The sequence below is a fragment of the Aulonocara stuartgranti genome (assembly GCF_965226115.1).
Source record: "Aulonocara stuartgranti genome assembly, chromosome: 11".
NCBI lineage: Eukaryota > Metazoa > Chordata > Actinopteri > Cichliformes > Cichlidae > Aulonocara > Aulonocara stuartgranti.
The window spans coordinates 4,189,223-4,207,892 of NC_138947.1; the positions used below are offsets into that span (position 1 = coordinate 4,189,223).

The following is an 18,670-nucleotide window of genomic DNA, read 5'->3' on the forward strand; positions in this document are numbered from 1 at the left end:
TTTATGGTGTCCCTGCACCAGGAATGCATTTCCTACATCAAACAGCAGCCCCCACAAAGCAAGTACCATAACAAACCATATGCATACAATTGGACGCACTGTCAAAGTCCTCCCACAAGCAAATCTCACAATTCAGTCGTTGTTTTGCTTCACCAAGTCCGAGGCCCACTTACTGAGCTGGGCCAACCAATTTTAATTTTTATTCAAATTGTGACTTTTGTTCGAAATCATTATGAAATCAGGATAAATTTGTTCCTTTTCTGCACTCATGAATATGAAGCTCTTGTCTTTTGAATCAAACCAACTCCTTCCTTCACAGCAACGCCTCCATCTTTCCATAACAGCTCAGACTCACTCACAGTTTAGTAGAGCTCGGGCTGGAAAGACGATCTTTCCACAGAACAAGTAAATTCCAAGAAACGTTTCATTGATTAACCTGTGATCAGGATCATTAAGGCAGCAGCTGCCTCTGACTGTCTCCAATATCAGCTACATTTAAACTGAGATTATGGTTTTTGATGTAACTGAGCAGCCCAAGAAAGACCAACAACTTCAATTTCAACGGTCACAGGACTTTTTTCTTTTACCATTAATGGGACGGTGACTAAAAAATGTTTGACGCTGGACTTGTGGCTGATGTCCAGCCCTGATGTCCGGTGCACTTCAAAATGTAACGCTAATTTACACAACGGATACAGTTAGCCAAGAAAACGATGATTACACATCTTTACTAAGATCATGTGCAGATATGCCCTGACACTGCGGTGAACTCTGGAGCTTCGATCAAAGGTTAATGTTAAATGTTTCCAGCTATCGGTTGTACTTTGGAAAGAACTGCGGGTTGGTAATTGGTTTAAACAAACCATTGTGTCTCCACTACGATTTGTAATGTGTCTTGAACTTTGACCCTCAGCTTGAATAAAAAAGAAAAAGAACACAGATGGTCTTTCATTATATCTGCCTCTACATTATTCCCGTCTGGCTGTGGTAGACTGTCAGACAATGACACACTGTCAGATCGGTACGGTGAGGCTCAAAGGTCACACGAAATGAAAACAGTGCTTTGGTTATGATGGGAGAGCAGAGCAGTCAACAGATTTGTGAGATTAAATGCCAACTTTAGACAAACACTGATAGTCCTTGACATTTTACCAGATCAATAAGATTCACCTCTTAAGTCACCATCACCCGTATGCCACTAACTTGGCAATGATCAGATACCAGGTAACTTCTGACGACTCAACCTCTGAGCACAGCAATCATAGGATCCTTCTGTGGAGTCAGCAGATACACTTCCTGTTCCATGCTTCAGTCATAGGTTTGAATGAAGTACGAGAAAATAATCCATCCATCTATTTTCTCCCGCTTATCCACTTCAGAGTTGTTGGAGCCTATCCCAGCTACCACAGGACAGGGACAAGTTACCTATGTTAGCAACAGCTGGGCTAATGAAGAGAGACAGACAACCATTCGCACTCACATTCACACCTTTAATTAAAAATGATCAATTAATCAATCCACACTAATGGATTAATAACTGAGAAGAGGAAAAATGACTCAGACAATAGCTCTTAGTTACATGACTGAATCTCTGCAAACACGTTTGTCATGGGCTCATCACACTGAAGGATTATCTGCACGCAAGCAAAACCCACCCAAATGGACTGATCAATCAATACATGGACTAAAAGCAAAGCCAGAAAGCCTCCAGTACCAAAAACATCTCTCTGTGCAGATATCTGTTTATAGAAACCAGACAAACATGAACAAACGACAGAAGCAGCCCTGTCACAAGCTCTGAATGAAATCTGACAGCAAATGTCATCAGTCGCTACACTTCCTGTCAGAGGATCCCTGACAACACTCTTCATTTAAGGGAGGGGAGGGCTGCATGGCCACTAGACAGATGACTCGGTGACTTAAAGGTTATAAGTCTGATGCGCAGCGGCCAGCGTGCCCATCAGCAGCACCACGTCCTCCGCCTGGTCTCTGCAGCACTCTCTCGTCTCTCTCTAGCAGATTAATGTCTCAAATGGCTTAAATGAAATACCAGCGCTGGACTTGAACATTATCCAAGTGTGACAGTTCACCACCCGTGTGTGACATTATCACAGTCACTCCATACAGTCAAAGAGACAAACGACCGAGCCTCTACAAGCCAAGCCTCTCCGTTAGCGAATGGTGCCGCTAGTTAATTATCACCCAATGCCAGATCAATACCCCTTCTAACCGGACCATAAATCTGCTGTGGGGTTAAGAGGAACCCATTGTTACGCTCTGTTTAAGCCGTGGGAGCATCTGCAGCACAGAGGCTAGTGATGAATGTGTTGCCGGGGCCCCGTGGGAGCGGGTGTGGGTGACTGTACTGCTTTGGCCCACTTCTATCGGGGCTGAGATCTTAAGCCACTCTGAATAGCGCTCAGATGATCCGTCCTCTGGCATTTTTGATTCTGTGGAGCTTTGTGGTGTGTGCCTTTCATGCTGACTGCTTCAAAGCTGGCTGGGAGATGCAGATAGAGTGAACTCAGGGGGAATGCGCAGCCAAAACAAGCTTGAATATGCCTGTTATTCTGTCAAGATGCAGGCCTGCGCATCCTTGTAGCATTTAAGTGCTGCTGTTGTTTTCTGTTTCACTGAGCTGAAACTGAGACTTTAAACTAGAGGTGAGGGAGCTTTTTCAAATCTGTGGAATGATTAAATTCACTTTAGAAATTCACAAACTACTCCTACATTTAAGTCTTTGCTCAAGATTAATTTTTACTCTTCAGCCTTTAAGTCAAATTAAACCTTAGACAGGAAGCTGCACTTAAAAACTGCACTAATAATTACAGGAGATCTTTGTTAACGCTGGTTTTACATGTGCTGGAAATATAAAGTTGACCTTGACTTTCATCTTTCAATCTTCTTGGTTCAACTTTTAAATTTAATATTTGCACTAATTAGCACAGTTTCTGAGTGCAGCTTCATACCAGAGATCGCCAGCACTAGTTGATAAATTAGGACGTCACAAACTCCCTTTGGTTAACACATTTTCCTCCCAAGCAAAAGATCCCACTTAGACTGCAGTAGGAGACACAAAGCCAGCCCTGTGCACTCCCAGTGCATGTTGATAAATCAGTACCAAATTGAATATGCAAATCTATCCACGATGGTGACCCCTCAGAAATAAGGGAGCAGCTGATAATTGAAAAGATAAAAAATAATTGGGGAAAAAACAAACAAACAATTATTTATCATCTGTCTTTTTTTGTTCATTTTTGTCACAGAGATGCTCTTTTATCCTCTAAAACCGAACCTCACTCCTCACAAGTCAAGAAAACCGACATTAATATTTAATTCAGTGCTCTGGAAGCACTTTGGTTTTAATTCATTTTTCTTAAACGTTAAATTCATTATGTTTCAAAAGTCACACTGTTGTGTTAAGTATTTATAATCTCAATTCTGATGAAAATCCATGTGTGATTACGGTTTGTTTGCCTTTTGCAACACACCAGGATTCAAGAAGATTAAACGTCCAAACGGCAAAGCCATCTGGTCCGAGATGAGCCCAGGCTGGATTCAGTTTTTTAAAACCAATCTTAACACATGCTCATGGCACTGAAACATAAGAGTGTGTGGGTGGCCTCTGCACAGCCTCTACATTACAGTAACTCAGAGTAGTAGTGAGCTGAGGGTATGAAATGAATAAAAGCATTGAAGCTGAAGTTAAGATACGTTAATTTCCTAAATCTCAGGCACATGGGGTTCAGGCGGGGGGGATGTGATGATTCCTGAAAGTCTCGTTCTGAGGTAATCAAATTCAAATGTCTTGAACCGCAAAACCACTGTCTCCATGGTGACAGCCAGATGTTGTGCAGCGCACATCACCTCCCCACCCGACTCCACATGCAAGCCTCGCTTGAGGGCAGAGTACAGGCATCTGTTACCATTTCCCCCTGCGGCTGCTGAAAATAACCGAGGAGAGACAGGCAACACAAAGACACAGCCAAGAGTCTGTTCCCGAAGGAAAAAGGCGGATCCTGACGCATTCATACTGCCTGTGTGTACGCACAGCTTTGTGCTGCACATCAAACCAACGGCCTCTTCAAATCCCCACCCCCTCAGGAGCTCCTAAATGGGGACAGCATCAAAAAAATTCACCTTTACTGTGTCAAAGCCGTTCATTACAACATCACGTGACCAGGAAATTATCAACAGAGACCAAAGAAGGAGGAAGGGGGCCACAGGAAGCCAAAATATTTCGCCAGAACTAAATACAGTGGAGAGAATTGACCTAGTTGACTAAAACCAACGGTTCCCAAATGAGGCGGCTTTTGATTTTGTGACAGTCATAAATTATGATGGAATTGCTCTGTTTTTTTTATTATTTATGCATGTAACAAAAAAAAAAAAAAAAAGAGAGAAAGAAATCCCATTTTTGAGTTCCTAAACACAAATTTTGCACACGCATCAGAAGTGCTGGAAATTTACATAGTTCATGCACCCCAACAAAATTTCAACAAAGTAGCCCCAGAGCTGTATTTTGCATACATGTGTGCAAAAGTAAAATTCCAAGACATAGCCATCATCTGAACACAACAGGAAGTCTGCCATTTAACGTGCAATTCTGCTGCCATTTCTGCCATTTCCAGGCATTATATGTTAACAAGCTCATTCTAGAGATTTAATCAGATCAACCTTTAATCAGCTCCATCAGCCCAACGATGCTAAACTGCAAAGCCTTTGAGTTTTCATTGAAGAGCATATTTCCAGCACCATGACGTAAAGAAACTGACTCATTCATTCTCTAATCTGCCCCAAGCTTCAAACGCTTGATAAGAGTGCGGACCTGGAGGTGTTTACATGCTAATTTTGAGTCACAGTCATACTGCAACAGGAAATAAGCATTCTGTGATAAACAACATGCTTATGGGCTACATGACATTTTGCATGTTGGTTGTACACGAGATATAGCAACACCCTGCACAATTAATGGCTGTTCTCACCACAAAGTGGACACACAACATGTTTTGTAAAGCAGATAAACACATATTTGGACTCTGTACTTGAGTTATTCAAGTAAAAGTCTGGTATTTTTAAGAAAGTGATTCAAGGCTGCAGGATCAACATGCATTACCTAAAGTAAAAGTACTCATTATTCAGAATGATCTAAATTACATCATTGGATCATAATTACTGATCTGTACAGTACTTTAATGTCGTTTTAGCTACCTATAATTAATGATATACTAGTAAATTGATATTTTTAAAAATCTGCAAAATAATAACTTCCTTAAACTTTCAAATAAAAGGTACTGAGTACAAAATGCACTATTTATGTCCAAAGCACACTGGAGTAGAAGTAAAAAGCTGCATAATACAGAATTTGAAATAACCTATTCTAGCATATCCCAAACACATCTCAAGCCAGAAGCTGCAATCAGCTTTGGGCAAAGGGACTTTTATATGTCCTTTATTAATCCAGGTAAAAAGTGTTTTTTGAAAACGGATTAAAACAGAAACTGCAACAAATAGACCCTTTACAGCCCCGACAGGACTGGATTCATAATAAGGTAAGTATAATAATGTAGTCATATAGATAGAAAAAAGGTAATTTCTTTTTTTCTATATATAAAACCCTCTGTAAAGCCCGTATCTACAGCACTTTTGGCACATTCATATTTCAGGGTGGACCTGTGGCCACCTCATGTCCCAATCTGTGGACACACCCCTGTAGGTGACCTTTAATAGTAAACAAAAGCAGGCTGAAACGCTCACCGCACAGCTCTCTGACGTTAATGATGAAGACCATCTGCACCGTTTGTCTTTATGTGCTACAATTTAATCCCCACACCAGAATCCCAGAGGTGATTAAGATTCCCCATCCTTTCACTGGCCTTTAATTAGGTGTGCAGCCAACGATGGTGACACGATGTACCCTTACTGTAATTATAAATCTCCTTGTTATCCCCACAGAGGGAAGCAGAGGCAGCCTTTGCTCGTTTCCCCCCTGCAAAGCTCCAGCTCTGAGTGGTGAACACTCCTGAAGAACCTCTGAGCAGGGACTGCAGATTTTTGGTTGCAACCTGACTACATGACTGTACATTTATAGCTCAGTTTGGTGAATGACGGTCAGTGTTTCCTGCATGATGACACTGCCTGCTCTGTGGCCTGTGAGGTGTTTAATCACGCAAGGAGTGCTGATGAGTTATAGCACTGCGAGATCAATTTAAAGAGGTCAAACCTGCTCTAAAAAAATCATAAATCAAGGCGATAATTGCGTGCACCATTCATACTGAAGCTACATGCTGCAGGAGCGAGCCCAAAACAAGTGTAGAAAAGCTCCGTGGTGAGTGTGAGAAAGACAGAAGAAGGAAAACGAGCGGTCACAAATGAAAGGATCAAAAAACCAAAGCCTGTATCAGTGAATAACAAAGCCGTGCCGGAGCGTTGTGACCTTACCTTGATGTCTGGGAGCATTTGTCTCACTTTGAACGTGGTTTTAGATCCTGTCAACATTTTTCACGACGGCTCAACTCGCACTGAACTGAAGAGCAGGAGCGGACTAAAGCTCGCAGAGTGGATCAAAAAAATCTGTGTTGTTATGAGCTGACGGTCGCGACGTTAGCGCTCTCCTCTTCCCATGTTCAGTCGTTAAAACGCGAAAGAAACGTCCGGGGGCGAGCAGCTACGCTCGGCTAGCCTGTATCACCGGCTGCTGCTACAACTGAGGTGTTCACTGTGGACACGCAAACTATTTTCATCGCTGTTGTCACTGACAGCATCTGAGACTATGACCACACCAAATATTAAAAAAAAAAAAAAGCGAAAGCACAACCTACTGAACTAAGACCGTGAGGACTCTCTTATGAAGTGGCGTGACGGAGAGATGTGTTCACCGTTAACTGGGGCTTTGCTGCCCATTGCGTAGCGCTCTATTTGTTTATGCCTTCGCCATAGTGAAACACACCGGTGGAAAAAACAGAAAAGCCAAGCGCAGCAGCGGTGTGGAGCTTCTTAAAGGCACAGGACATCTTTACTGCCAAATGGAAAGTTAATAAGGGAGGGAAGAAAGACTGTGACAGGAAGTTTTGTCATATTCCTTTGAACAACCGTTTTACCTACTTTCACTTAACCCCTTGAACTCAACACAGAGATATAGCGGTAGAAATGTGAAAACTGGAGTAAAGTGATGACAAGTAACACGCTTAACTTCGTTTTTCATGACTCACAGACTACTTTAATCATATTTTAATATACTTTCGTCTTTTCTCTCTTCTCTTTCACTTCTTACCTTAACCAGTCGAGGCCCATGGTATTTTTCAGGTTAAAAAGGGGTTCTTCCTCCCCACTGCCATCAAGTGTTTTCTCATAGAGAAACATTTGATCATTGGGACTCTTTCTCTAATATTGTAAAGTTGTAAACTCATTAATATCTGTTCTTGTGAACTGGCATTATGTAAGTTAAAATGAATTAAATGCAATGCGCAAATGTAAAGCGGGAAAAATAATCTGTACTGACCTAAAAATATCTGTTAAAAATGAAACATTGGGATAAATTACATTACTGCTACAGTATCTATAATACTTTATGATAATCAGGACTCTAAGCATGGTATCAGGCCTCTGTTCTAACATCACAAAATGTGATTCTATCTTTAGCTCTGCTGTACCCAGACTACTTTAAATCCAGTGTACAGTACCACCGTGTGCTAACTCCCAGTTTTGTGTTTACCCATAAAAGTAAACTTAAGAAAGAACCAATTTTTAAATGTATCTTTAGTTATTTTGTCACTAGCACCTTGTGGCAAAGCACAAAATTTGTTTTATATTTCTTTATTTTAATCTGCAGAAAAAATACCAAAGACCGACATAAAATATTTTGCCACAACAAGGCGATTCCCAGAAAGCTAATAACTGAAGGCTTAATCTCACCATGGTAAAGTCAATTTTGAGGAAGCTGAGCAAGTGGAAGACAAAAGAAGTGACAGGTCTTGGTGCGCCATGAAATACCACCCAGAAAAGATCTGATTGGCAACGGATTTGTTTTACAACTTGACAATGATCCCAAACACACTGCAAGTACAGTGAATAAAAAACACACACACATACACAATGGGAAATTATCAGCCACAGATTGACCTTTCCAGAGTCCACACTTCAACATTATGGAAGCAGTGTGGGGTCATCATGACAAGGGCTACAACAAAAAGGCAGCCAACATCCAAAGAAGAACAAAGGGGTCACTTGCCCCTCCCTTCCTTCCCTCCCCATCTCCAGCTGCCTCCCTCTTCCCGCTCCACCACAACCACCCACACATGCAGGGCCTTGGAGTAGGGGTATGTCACCAGGGTGCAGAGGAGGCTACCCCCCCCCCCCCCCCCCCCCCCCCGTCCCCTTCTGGCTGCCTCTGCCTCAATTTTATCCCACAACTTAGACATTCACATTACTCACACTCTCATTACACATACATATAGGATCTTGGGGGTGGGCACGATACACGGAGTCCAAAGTACCATCAGGGTGTACACCCCACCCCTGGCATCGTTGCCCACCTCTCAATTTTAAATACACATAGACATTGAGGGCTAGCAGGAGGGACCATGCGCTTACCTGCTGCTCTCTGGCAGGTAGCTCCAAGCCCTCCTGGGTTTTAAATGCACCCTAAAACACACATGCATCAACACTACAATGAGCGGGTGGAGGGAGGTTTGGAGTCTTCTCTCACCCCCATTCTCTGCGACCTGCTGGAGCAGGGGGGCTAGGAGGAGGAGTTGGCCGTCCGACTGCAGTCTGGAGTGTGGAGCCTTCCTGCTGCTGCGGAGTCGGGGCGGTCTGCCTCTCCCCACCGCAGGGAAAAGGGAAACACCACCTGGGTCTGGGTGCAGTTCCCCCCTCCAGGGGCGGGGGCACCTAGACCCGGTTTGTAGAGTACGCTTGGGGAGTGTGATCGTGTGTACAACGTCTCTTTATGTCTGTCTCCAGGTTGGTTGAGTGTGGAGTAAGTGCATATGAGAGCATGAGGGTGGGAATGGATGTTTGTATATGTGTGTGCCTGTATGTCTGTGTCTATATGTCAGGTTGGGTGTCAGGCGCCACCTCTCTGGGGACATCTCAGGCCCTCCAAGGTTTGGAGGCCTATCTCCCCCCACCACCACTTCCCCTGCCAGTGGCGGACTCCCTCAGACGTCGGTGCGTTGGTGGTTCTTTGTGTCCGGGGATGGGCGTCCAGGTACACACCGGCTCACTCCTTGGCGGCCGCTTATCGGGGCCTGGAGCCTGGGGCTCGCTCGGGCCACTTCGGAAGTGGGGTGCCCCCGGCCTCTCGGCCTGGGGCTCGGTCACTCAGGCGCAGCTGGCTGCCGGCGGAGCTCACGGGCGCGTCACTGCAACTCCCCCTGGCTTCTGCTCCGCGGCTGCTGAGTGAGCCCTCATCTGGGACTCTCCTCAGCTCTTTCTGGGACAGTGGCGCAGCTGCCCCTCTGTTGGTCTTCCTTGGTCTCTTGTGTTCTGGGGGCCTCTGGATGTCTGGAGTTTTGATCTCCTCCACACCTGCTTCACGCCCTGGAGGACGGGGCTGTGGCCCCCCCACACCCTCTAGCAGATTATTACATGAAGGAACCTTTTAAAAAACAAAAAACAAGCGCGTCCATGCTCACAGGTGTACACACGGGTGATCACACCCACAAACTACACCCTTTTTGGCTCCTACCTCAAAGCACACTGTGTTCTGTTGTGCTGCACAATAATGTTTAACATTTAGTATTTACTGTCATATTCCCATATATCATTGTGATGTTGTTTATTCTATTACTCTTGTTCTCTTCTGCTTGCTTTCTTTTTTCTTTCTCAGCAGGTGACCCAGGTGATTGATATATGCATTTTTTTTCTCTGCCCGTTCTGTTGGTTTTTGTCTTTTGCCCTTCTCCCCCGTCCCTCTTCTCAGCTGTTTCTCTTTCCCTCTTTCTTTCTCCCCTTCTTTCCCCCAGTCAAGTCTGTCCCGTATTCAGTAAGTGGGGAAAAAAAAAAAAAAAAAAAAAAAAAACCTAAAGAAATTACAAAAAAATCTGCCTAGTTTTGGCCTATATACTGTGTATGTTTACACATGTCAGTGGAGTATGTCCATGAGACACATGTTATAAATGTACCAGCTGTTCTTTAAATATGTGTAATTTTGCAAGAAATAGTTATTTTAAGAAAAGAAGAAAATACATCAGTATTGCAAACTTCTTATTAGGGTTTGTGTTTGTGCACAGTAGTGCCAAAGCTGACCTCTGTGTGTGTTTATTTTCATACAGATGAAAACTGTTTTAAGTTCATATGAAGAAAATTCGACTAGTTTGGCCTTAAATGTTTCCAAGAAAACAATGAATGAATCACATTTGTCAAGTTCTTTGGTCTGGAAACTGTAGCAGAGCCACTGAGCCAACATCTATTTAAAAAAAAAAAAAATAGAAATTAATCTCTCTGCTGTTAGAAACCAGAAAAAAGAAGAGAACAATCCTGCTAGTTTACCTTCTTTTTGTTTCCTTTTCTGATCCTGTTGCAGAGTCCTCTTCTCTCTCATCCAAACCTGAGCAAATAAAGCGTCAGTCTCTCTTTCAGACAAACAGAAAACCTATTTAGAGGAAATTCCTTTCCAGCGAGAACAGGGAAAGTCTGAATAGTGTAGAGCGACACTGAGCCCTGCTCAACAGGTGGGGAGAACGTGTCCCTGTGAACTATAATAGAGAGAGGTCTGGATTTTTTACCACATGGGAAACTGTTCAATATTACATAAGGGTCTCCGATTTCTCTGATATATAAAACAGTCCCAGACACAGGACCGTGCATCATCTGAGCTGGAGTTATTCAGCGATGTATAATGCAGCAAGGTTAAGATGAAACACACAAGTATTAACACAATGAAAACTGCTGAGTTTATTCTGTTTCAGTGAAATCTCTTTGTGTTTCTTCTAAACTACTTTAATAAACTCCTGATAAAGTGAGTGGTCTGAAACTGCGTGGGTCTTTTGTACTTGCACTCAGGGGTGGGAGGGATTTGGTGCCCTGCTTTTGGAGGATGTTTTCTGGGAGCTGCCCAGTTATAGGAAAACCGTAAACCCCGACTGTATGAACTTAGGTTAATGACAGAATACAAAAGAAGAAATTTCTGTGATTGCAATCATGATCAATTAAGAGTACAATATGCCAGATTTTAGCTCAATCAGTAAAGTGACGCAATAATGTTAAAAATGCACTTTTTTTCTGACTAAGACTCAGAAGAAATATTGATTTTAATAATGATTTCTGATCATGCTGATGAAAGCCACGAGCTAAAAAAGGGCAGTCTAAGAATAAGTTGTTTTATGTAAGTGTTGCAGAGTTTTGGCTTATTTTTCCTTCTTTATGTACCTTAAGTAGGTTTGTGCCAGAAACTTCTATTGCTTTAAAGGTGTTTGGGACCATCCTTAACGACCCTCTGCCCCTTTGAGTCAGTTGTACAGTTAATGTGGTTCATGAATCTGAGTGGGATGGACGCCTCTTTGGTGAGGTGAGAATGACTTGTTGATGACTGTTCTGTGCTTGGTCCCCCAATTTAGGTTTAAGGTGTATGGACTCAATTCTGCAGTAGCTCTTCAACATTATGGATTCATTTCATAGCACAAACTTTGTGGCTTTACCTTTTACAACTAAAGAATTTGGAGATTTTTTACAAAAGAAACTTTGCTTATGAAAAGCACATGAAAGAGAAAACAAAGCTTTCTTTAATACAATGAGAATTTATTCAAACGGTGCAAAAAAATTAATTATAATAATAATAACAACCTAACATAAAATCTGATGTTCTTTCTGTCCAGATTGCACTGTCACACAGCCTTAGAGCTCTCCTCTCAAAACTAAAAGGAAAAAAGAAAAATATTTATTCGATAAAAATAAAATAAATAAAATAAAACCAACTAAAATACCAGGACAGCTGAAATTAAGCTCAGATAATGCACAAATTTGGTAGAATGTTTTGCCATTTACATGCAACATTTTCAGTCCCATGCAACTCAAAAGTATTCCATGTTAATGTTTCTGAGGAGGAATCTTCTGCTCTCACAGAAACGACAGTGTCAACGATATAGAAAAATATAATCGGATCGGTTTTGTCACCAAACTAATTCTGAGCCATTTCTCTTCTGGTTTGGAGGAAATGAGCTGGGTCAATATCACCTGGCACAGGAAATGGTTGCTGCAGCAAATAAAACCTCATTTACAAATTAAAGAAGAAGAAAAAAAAAGGGCAATAAAATAAAAGCCAGACTGCTAGACAATTAGCCATGTGAGAAAGAACATCCTAAAATCATTTCAACTAAACATTCCACAAGGAACCCTATTTAAAAAAAAAAAATCTCACTATAAATATATATTCTCGAATTATTAGGTCAGCATTGAGGAAATTAGTTTGCAATGAGAGAGCCTCGAGTATGAAAAGGCTCGTCTGCGGGGTCACCTTCAACAGCCAAAATGTCTTTATTCCTAACGCCAGTTATACCCCAAATACAGCCTCTTACAATCCCGACCTGTTTTCATGTCCAACAATATACATTCTTACCCTTTAAAAACACTGTAAAACTTTGGGCTTACAAAAATAACTCCGAACATATTTATACATCCTCTCACTGTTTTTTTTTTTTCTTCAATACAAAAAAAGTGTTCGTAGCCTGTAAAGTCTGATGTTTTACATGTTTCTGAGGCATCCATGTCATTGCAAAAAAATTAAATTGAAAAAAGGTTTGTAAGCTAATTATTACTATGGAGGGAAGGAAAGGGTATGCACACATACACATAAAAAAATAATTAAATTTAAAAAAACAAAAAACAAAACAGGCATCAGCACTCAGAGAAACGCTTGCCAGTCGGGTCTCATCTCAATGAAAACAAATCCACTTTCATGAACACATGATGACACACAAACACAGCAAATGCCTTTTGGGGAAAGAGCAAAACGTCAGTGTTTTAATGTTGTTAAAGCTATAAAGCACAGCAAAAAGAAAAAAGCTGAAGAAATTCTGGTCCTTTGACCAGCATTAGAGAAAATACTGTGTTACACAGAGTGAAATTAAGCCTGAAGAAATTAGTCAGAAACATTTGGTTTTTGTGTGTTTGCAGGTTTGCAGGAGAGAAAAGTACAAACCAAGAAAAACGAAAGAAGGGCGCCCTCGTTTGGAAGAGGCAGTGTATTGCAGACTGAATTGTGCTTCTCTAAAGCCCTTTGCAGACACCCTGATCCTTTTCTGTAAAAGGTCACAACAGCAAATCTACGAGGCCAACTGCCAGTTGAGGTTTAGGTTTAGGTATGCTTTCTTTTGAGGCCGGTCACGCGGGAGCCAGCTGTGCTCCAGCTGCAGGTGAGGATTACTGTATTATTTTAGGTTTAGTAAGTAATGTGGGAATTGTACTAAAATGAAAACATTGACTGACACTAGCTCAGCTCATCAGAGAAAACCAGAAACACAAATTACAGCCATGTCACGACATCTCTGACTGTGTTACTTATTTGATACTTCTTTCTTTACTCAGTCCAGAAGAGACAGACCTCTTTTTCTGAATCTGATGTGGCGGTTCAGACTGCGAATTAAACACAGTCAGACTTCTCGAGCTGACGTAAAGTATTTTGCACATATGGATGTACACAGTGGATCTCTCCATCAGTGTCGCCAGTGTTAGAAAGCAATAACAGCATGATGTCAAGTATCTCACGTCTGAAAAGGACAAGAGTACAACAACCAGAGTTGCTCTGTCAAAGTTAATCACCATAGCTTAATTACAGGGGGAAATAATAAATATTAGAAATTAATTTGTCAACAACTAAAACAGTCTTAAAGAAAAAAAGAAGAAGAAAAAAATCAAACTGAACACTTCATCAGACTCATGAAATAATTTGCTGAGTTTTGGGTACAGAATTTGTGAAAACCGCAGGCAAGCAGTGGATACTTGAAGTCGGCCTCTTGGTTTGCAAATGCTGAAAAAAGGCAACTGGGACACTGAGCGAGATGGTGACACCATCTTCTGCGTCCTGCAACAAAAAATCGTCTGACCCGTGGTCTCCGACTTCCCAGAACCAGAGGTGGCAGTGTCTGCACCAACTAAAAACCAGTAAAGCTCTGAGTTCACAGACATCAGGAAAAGTGCTCAAATTTGTGCAAAAACAACCAACTTTGACAGACCGAATGCAAAAATAAAAAACAAAAAAAACTTCAGCAGAACCTCTAAATTTGCAGTAAATAGCCAAACCAATAAGCAGCTAATTAATCAGAACACCTTATTAATTAAAATTTCAGGGGAGACCACATAAAACATGTTTTACATTTCTAAACCTTCAGAGAGAACAGAGGGAAAATATTATAAAATTAATATTTAAAAAAAAAAACAACAAAAAAACCCCCAGAATTTGTTAATACCATGTCAGTTTCTCACATCCAGGCGAGTGTTTGTGTCAGTTTGCGTCATGGAGAGAGAAATCGCCACTGATTAACGCAACATGTTTGGTAACAAAGCCATAAATTTTCTCCTAAAAAAATCCCAAAATGTGCTTACTAATGTTCAACTAAATTAAGTTATTGACTGTTGTCTCCAAAAATCTGCTGTTCTGAACGTTAAGTTTCATCTCACATTTCACATATTATTGCATCTCGAGGCCACACAAACATCAACCATTGTAACAGGAAACAGGAAGACCCGAGTACAAAAAGAAAAACATTCCAACAAACAGAAGAAATACTCTGGACCGGGACAGTACCTTACCATCGTACTATGTTTCTATCTTGTCTTTGATCTATGATGCCCGGTCAATCATGTGACCTGGTCAATAGCTCTTAATATTAAAGAAAAAAAAAAAAAGGGGGGGGGGAGGGGGGCTGACATCTTCATAATCCAATTTACAGCATTGGACAAAAATGCAGATTTTTTTTAAGTGATAGTTACTTTGCCCGAATGAGTGCAGTGCAGAGCAGTCGTCTTAAACGCGTTCTGTAACATTAGCACCGCAGCAGCCTACAGAACGCTTATCATGAGCATCACACGACAGTTTCAGTGTGCATTTTATGCGACAAAAGAGGAAAAAAAGCAACTCGACGAGGATTAATTGTGCTGTTTCCCGAGGTACAAGCATCTAATGATAATAGTGTTAATATCTGTATCTGTAACACTGAAATCACCTTATAACCAGACGTGACTTCAAACATCCCTTAATGAACCAATCCAATCATCACAGAATAGAAATGGAGCAGAGACACTCACGCCTTTTCCGTTTGTGCTTGCATCTCTGTTTATGTTGTAGTGTAAGTATTACTTAGTGTGGATGTGTGTTCTGTACATGTATTGATGAGTGTCATGTATGATGCCTGCCATATACATTCGCTCCACTAGGAGGAGATAGTAGCAAGGCGTTCCAACTCCAAGACTTGAGGAGAGTTTGCAGTTCTCTCTCTCACGCGCGCACACACAGACACACACACTCGTACACAACGCCTGCATAAGAGCCACAGCAAAATGTAACAGAAGTGCAGTTTACTCTACGGTCTAACGTGACCCTGGCAGTCAAAGACCACCTTGTGTATCCTGTAGTTATGTAGCCTCACTTGGTACTTTCAACAGGTAATGACACGGCTAAGAATAAAAGATGAGGGAGGTGGTTGCCCTGTCCCTCGTCCATCCACAGGCTGATCCGCTCCAGTCGTGAAAAAGGCCACTCGTCAAATTCAAGCCACAACGGGGTCTGCTCAGAACCTGTGGATGGCCGGTTCTGTCTCCCTCTTCTTCAGCTCTTCCCGGTAACAGTAGGAGCAGTAGTTGCCCGTCTCGGGGTGTCCGTAGTAGTTGCAGTTGGGTGTCCGACAGCGGCTGGACTGCAGGCCGGCCAATCCGCTAGCACTGCCCAACGAGTAGTGTCTGACAGGGGGCTGCCCGTTCCGACAGTCTAGATTGGAGCTCATGTCCCGGAAGCCGTTGGTGTAGTTCCCAGTGGTGAGTTCAGCCCCGGGGTAGTCCGGTGGGTCGAATTCGGGGGGATATGAGGGTGCGAGGCGGGAAGGACTGAGGGAGGAGGGGCCTTGCGAGTTATTGTACTGGGGATGGGAGGGAGGCTGTGCAGTGGGGCCGTGCCGGGGGAGGGTTGCATACGAGGGGAGGCCAGGGTAAGAGATTGCCGAGGAGCCACCAGCTAGCTGGCGTCGATTATCAACGTAGCTATGCATGTGAAGATGCTGGGTCAGGGGGGCTGCAGGAAGAGGCTGGTCAATGAAGGAGGGCCTGGGGATGGGCACAACAGCCGAGTACATAGAGGGACTCAAAGGAGACAGCTTAAGCGTGTTGAAGGCAGGCGACGAGTTCTCCGATAGCTCCTCTTTGGGCTCGTAAGGCCGGTAACTTAGCTCTGAACAACCAACCACCTCCTTCTTGGGGGGTTGGAGGCTGTTAGCGATGCTTTTCCTCTCTGCCTCGCGGCGCTGTTGTTCCTGCTCAGCCCGGAAGCGCTCCTCTGCATCGGCGAGGTAACGCTGGATCATCTCCTCCTGGAAGGGCTGCCTGTTGCTGGTGGTGAGGAGGCTGGCAAAGATGAACTTCCTCTCCCCCTGCATGGCGGCCCGCAGGATGCCGAGGCTGACCTTCACATCGGCGCTGTACTTGTAGGGCTCGCTCTCAGTGCTGCTCCCACCACTGCTGCTCATGCTGCTCCCGGCTCCATTGAGACGCTCGCTGCCCGAGGAGGGAGAGCCTTTCCCAGAATCCTCAGAGGCGTGGGCAGAAGGCGAGCTATCCTTGCTGCCCTTCCTCCCTCTAAATGAGCCTTTCTTCTTCTCCCCACCCTCTTGCTTGGCACCTCCAGCTCCAACATTTTTTCCTGGCATCAGCCCACCCACGTTTTTCTTAAACTTGCTGCCCAGGCTCTTTCCAAAACTGCCAAGCTTATTGGCCACAGAGTCTGCCCTCTTCTTGTCTTTATCCTTGTCCTTCTCCTTCTTGGTTTTGTCCTTCCCTGCTGATCCACTGCTGGATGAACTAGATGAAGAGGAGGAGCTGTTCTTGGCCAAAGATCCCCCTCCATTGACTGTTGATCCTGTGGTTGTGTCTCCGTTGCCATTGGAGCTGCTGCTGACAGACTCCTTGTCCGATTCTCCGGAGTCAGGAGGCGACCGGGCATCTTCTCCAGCTGATGCCGTAGGAGACTCCGGCTGGGCCAGCGGGGCTTGCTGCAACAAACAAAGCAGAACAAGTTCTAGTGAAAAAAATTGCAGACAAGTAGGAGAAAATTATACAACTATATAACCAAGGTCCACCACATTTATGGCAGAAGAAAGGTATGAAGAAAGTGAAAAAAGTGATTCAAGAAGCTCTTTTTTGCTCCCAAATGCTGAAAAAAAAAAAAAACATGTCCAGATGTCATTTAACTTCTACAAACACGACCTGCAGTGATGCAGTGACCGAAATCAGATAAATGCACCATTTTTCAGAAACTAAGCCATCACGTGGCTATCCTGTGGAAACAGAAAAACTCCCTCTAACAACACAGGGCTTCATGTAAGCTGCCATTCCTTGTAGCATAACCATGAAACTGCTATGAACTTGCTCGTCCGAGCTTCCTGACGTTACCACATGGGACACAAGAGGAGCTTTGTGATAGTGTTTACATGGCGTGACTTTTTGACCTGAACGGGCCACTGTTGTTTGTTTTCACATATACAGCAGTCAGAGGGAGAGCTGGCCCAAAGGAAAAGGAAAGAAATTCTGCTCTTGTTTGTAATAATTGAAGGAATTAACATTCATCACCAACCCCTGAAGCATTTATCTGATTACATCAGGATTTAGTTCCTTTTCTAATAACCCAAAACCAGATTTGTCTGGCAAAGTATTAAAGAAGTCTTCAATTCTGAGCCATCTTCCTCAGCTAACTTGTCAGCCATTTCACAAGAAGTGCTGGATTAAAAATCCTTACCTCGCATGGCAGGGGCAGCCAGGTGACCGTCATGTAGCTGTGCAACATCTGGAGCTTGGCCTCCAAAGAAAGAGCCACACTGGGTCGAAGGGGGAAGGAAAGGGAGAGAGAGAGAAAAACAAGGTAAAGTTCAGTGAGAGGGAACTTTCTGCCAGGGCTTCCTGTGCTAATGGAAAAGTAATTACTGTTGTTGTTTGGGTAGCCGATCACGTTATTTTTATAATGTAACAGCGTTTTTGTCATTACACAGACAACAGTCATGAGCTGGATTCTAAAGCATCATAATAACGGGCAGAAAAATAGATACAAAACAAGCTGCAAAGGGAAGTCAACAACAAAAACACAGCGGTGAAGAGAGATTTAGGTCTTACAGTGAGAACAAGATGTGAAAGCATAAAAACAGAACATAAGTTGTTTCATGTGATAAATGCCAGTCAGTTGCCTTCTTAGAGTGAACCTACATCTACAGCTATATCTATCAAATAAGGAGGTTGGCATACGTATAAGTAATCCCTGGTGAGCCTAAAGTTCAGGCTGCTGTAAATGTTCAATTTCTGATGGGGTTTTTTTTTTTTTTCATTTTTGGTTCTGAATGATGTCATTAAGCAACAATGTCTCTAATATGGTCACCTCGGATACGCAGCATTGTCGTTAAGCATAAGAAAGCTGGGCAATACTTTTAATTGCTCATAAATAAACAGTAACAAGTAAATTTTGCCATTTAATGTA

The 18,670-nt window shown here is 42.9% G+C and overlaps 2 protein-coding genes across 3 annotated transcripts in view; both read right to left on the reverse strand.

The window, feature by feature from the left end:
• Positions 1–7,025, reverse strand: part of mtmr11 (myotubularin related protein 11) — a 38,423-nt gene extending 31,398 nt beyond the window's left edge. Inside the window, exon 1 of the mRNA XM_082551709.1 lies at positions 6,442–7,025. Within this exon, the coding sequence (XP_082407835.1) occupies positions 6,442–6,498 (57 nt within the window). The 5' untranslated portion in view covers positions 6,499–7,025. The remainder of the gene's footprint in view (positions 1–6,441) is intronic.
• A 4,702-nt stretch (positions 7,026–11,727) lies between these two features.
• Positions 11,728–18,670, reverse strand: part of otud7b (OTU deubiquitinase 7B) — a 48,928-nt gene continuing 41,985 nt past the window's right edge. For both annotated transcript variants that reach the window (XM_082551904.1, XM_082551903.1), the window contains exons 11-12: positions 17,942–18,020; positions 11,728–17,198 (exon numbers count right to left, since the gene is read on the reverse strand). In XM_082551904.1, coding sequence (XP_082408030.1) covers positions 15,729–17,198; positions 17,942–18,020 — 1,549 coding nt within the window. In that variant the 3' untranslated portion in view covers positions 11,728–15,728. The remainder of the gene's footprint in view (positions 17,199–17,941; positions 18,021–18,670) is intronic.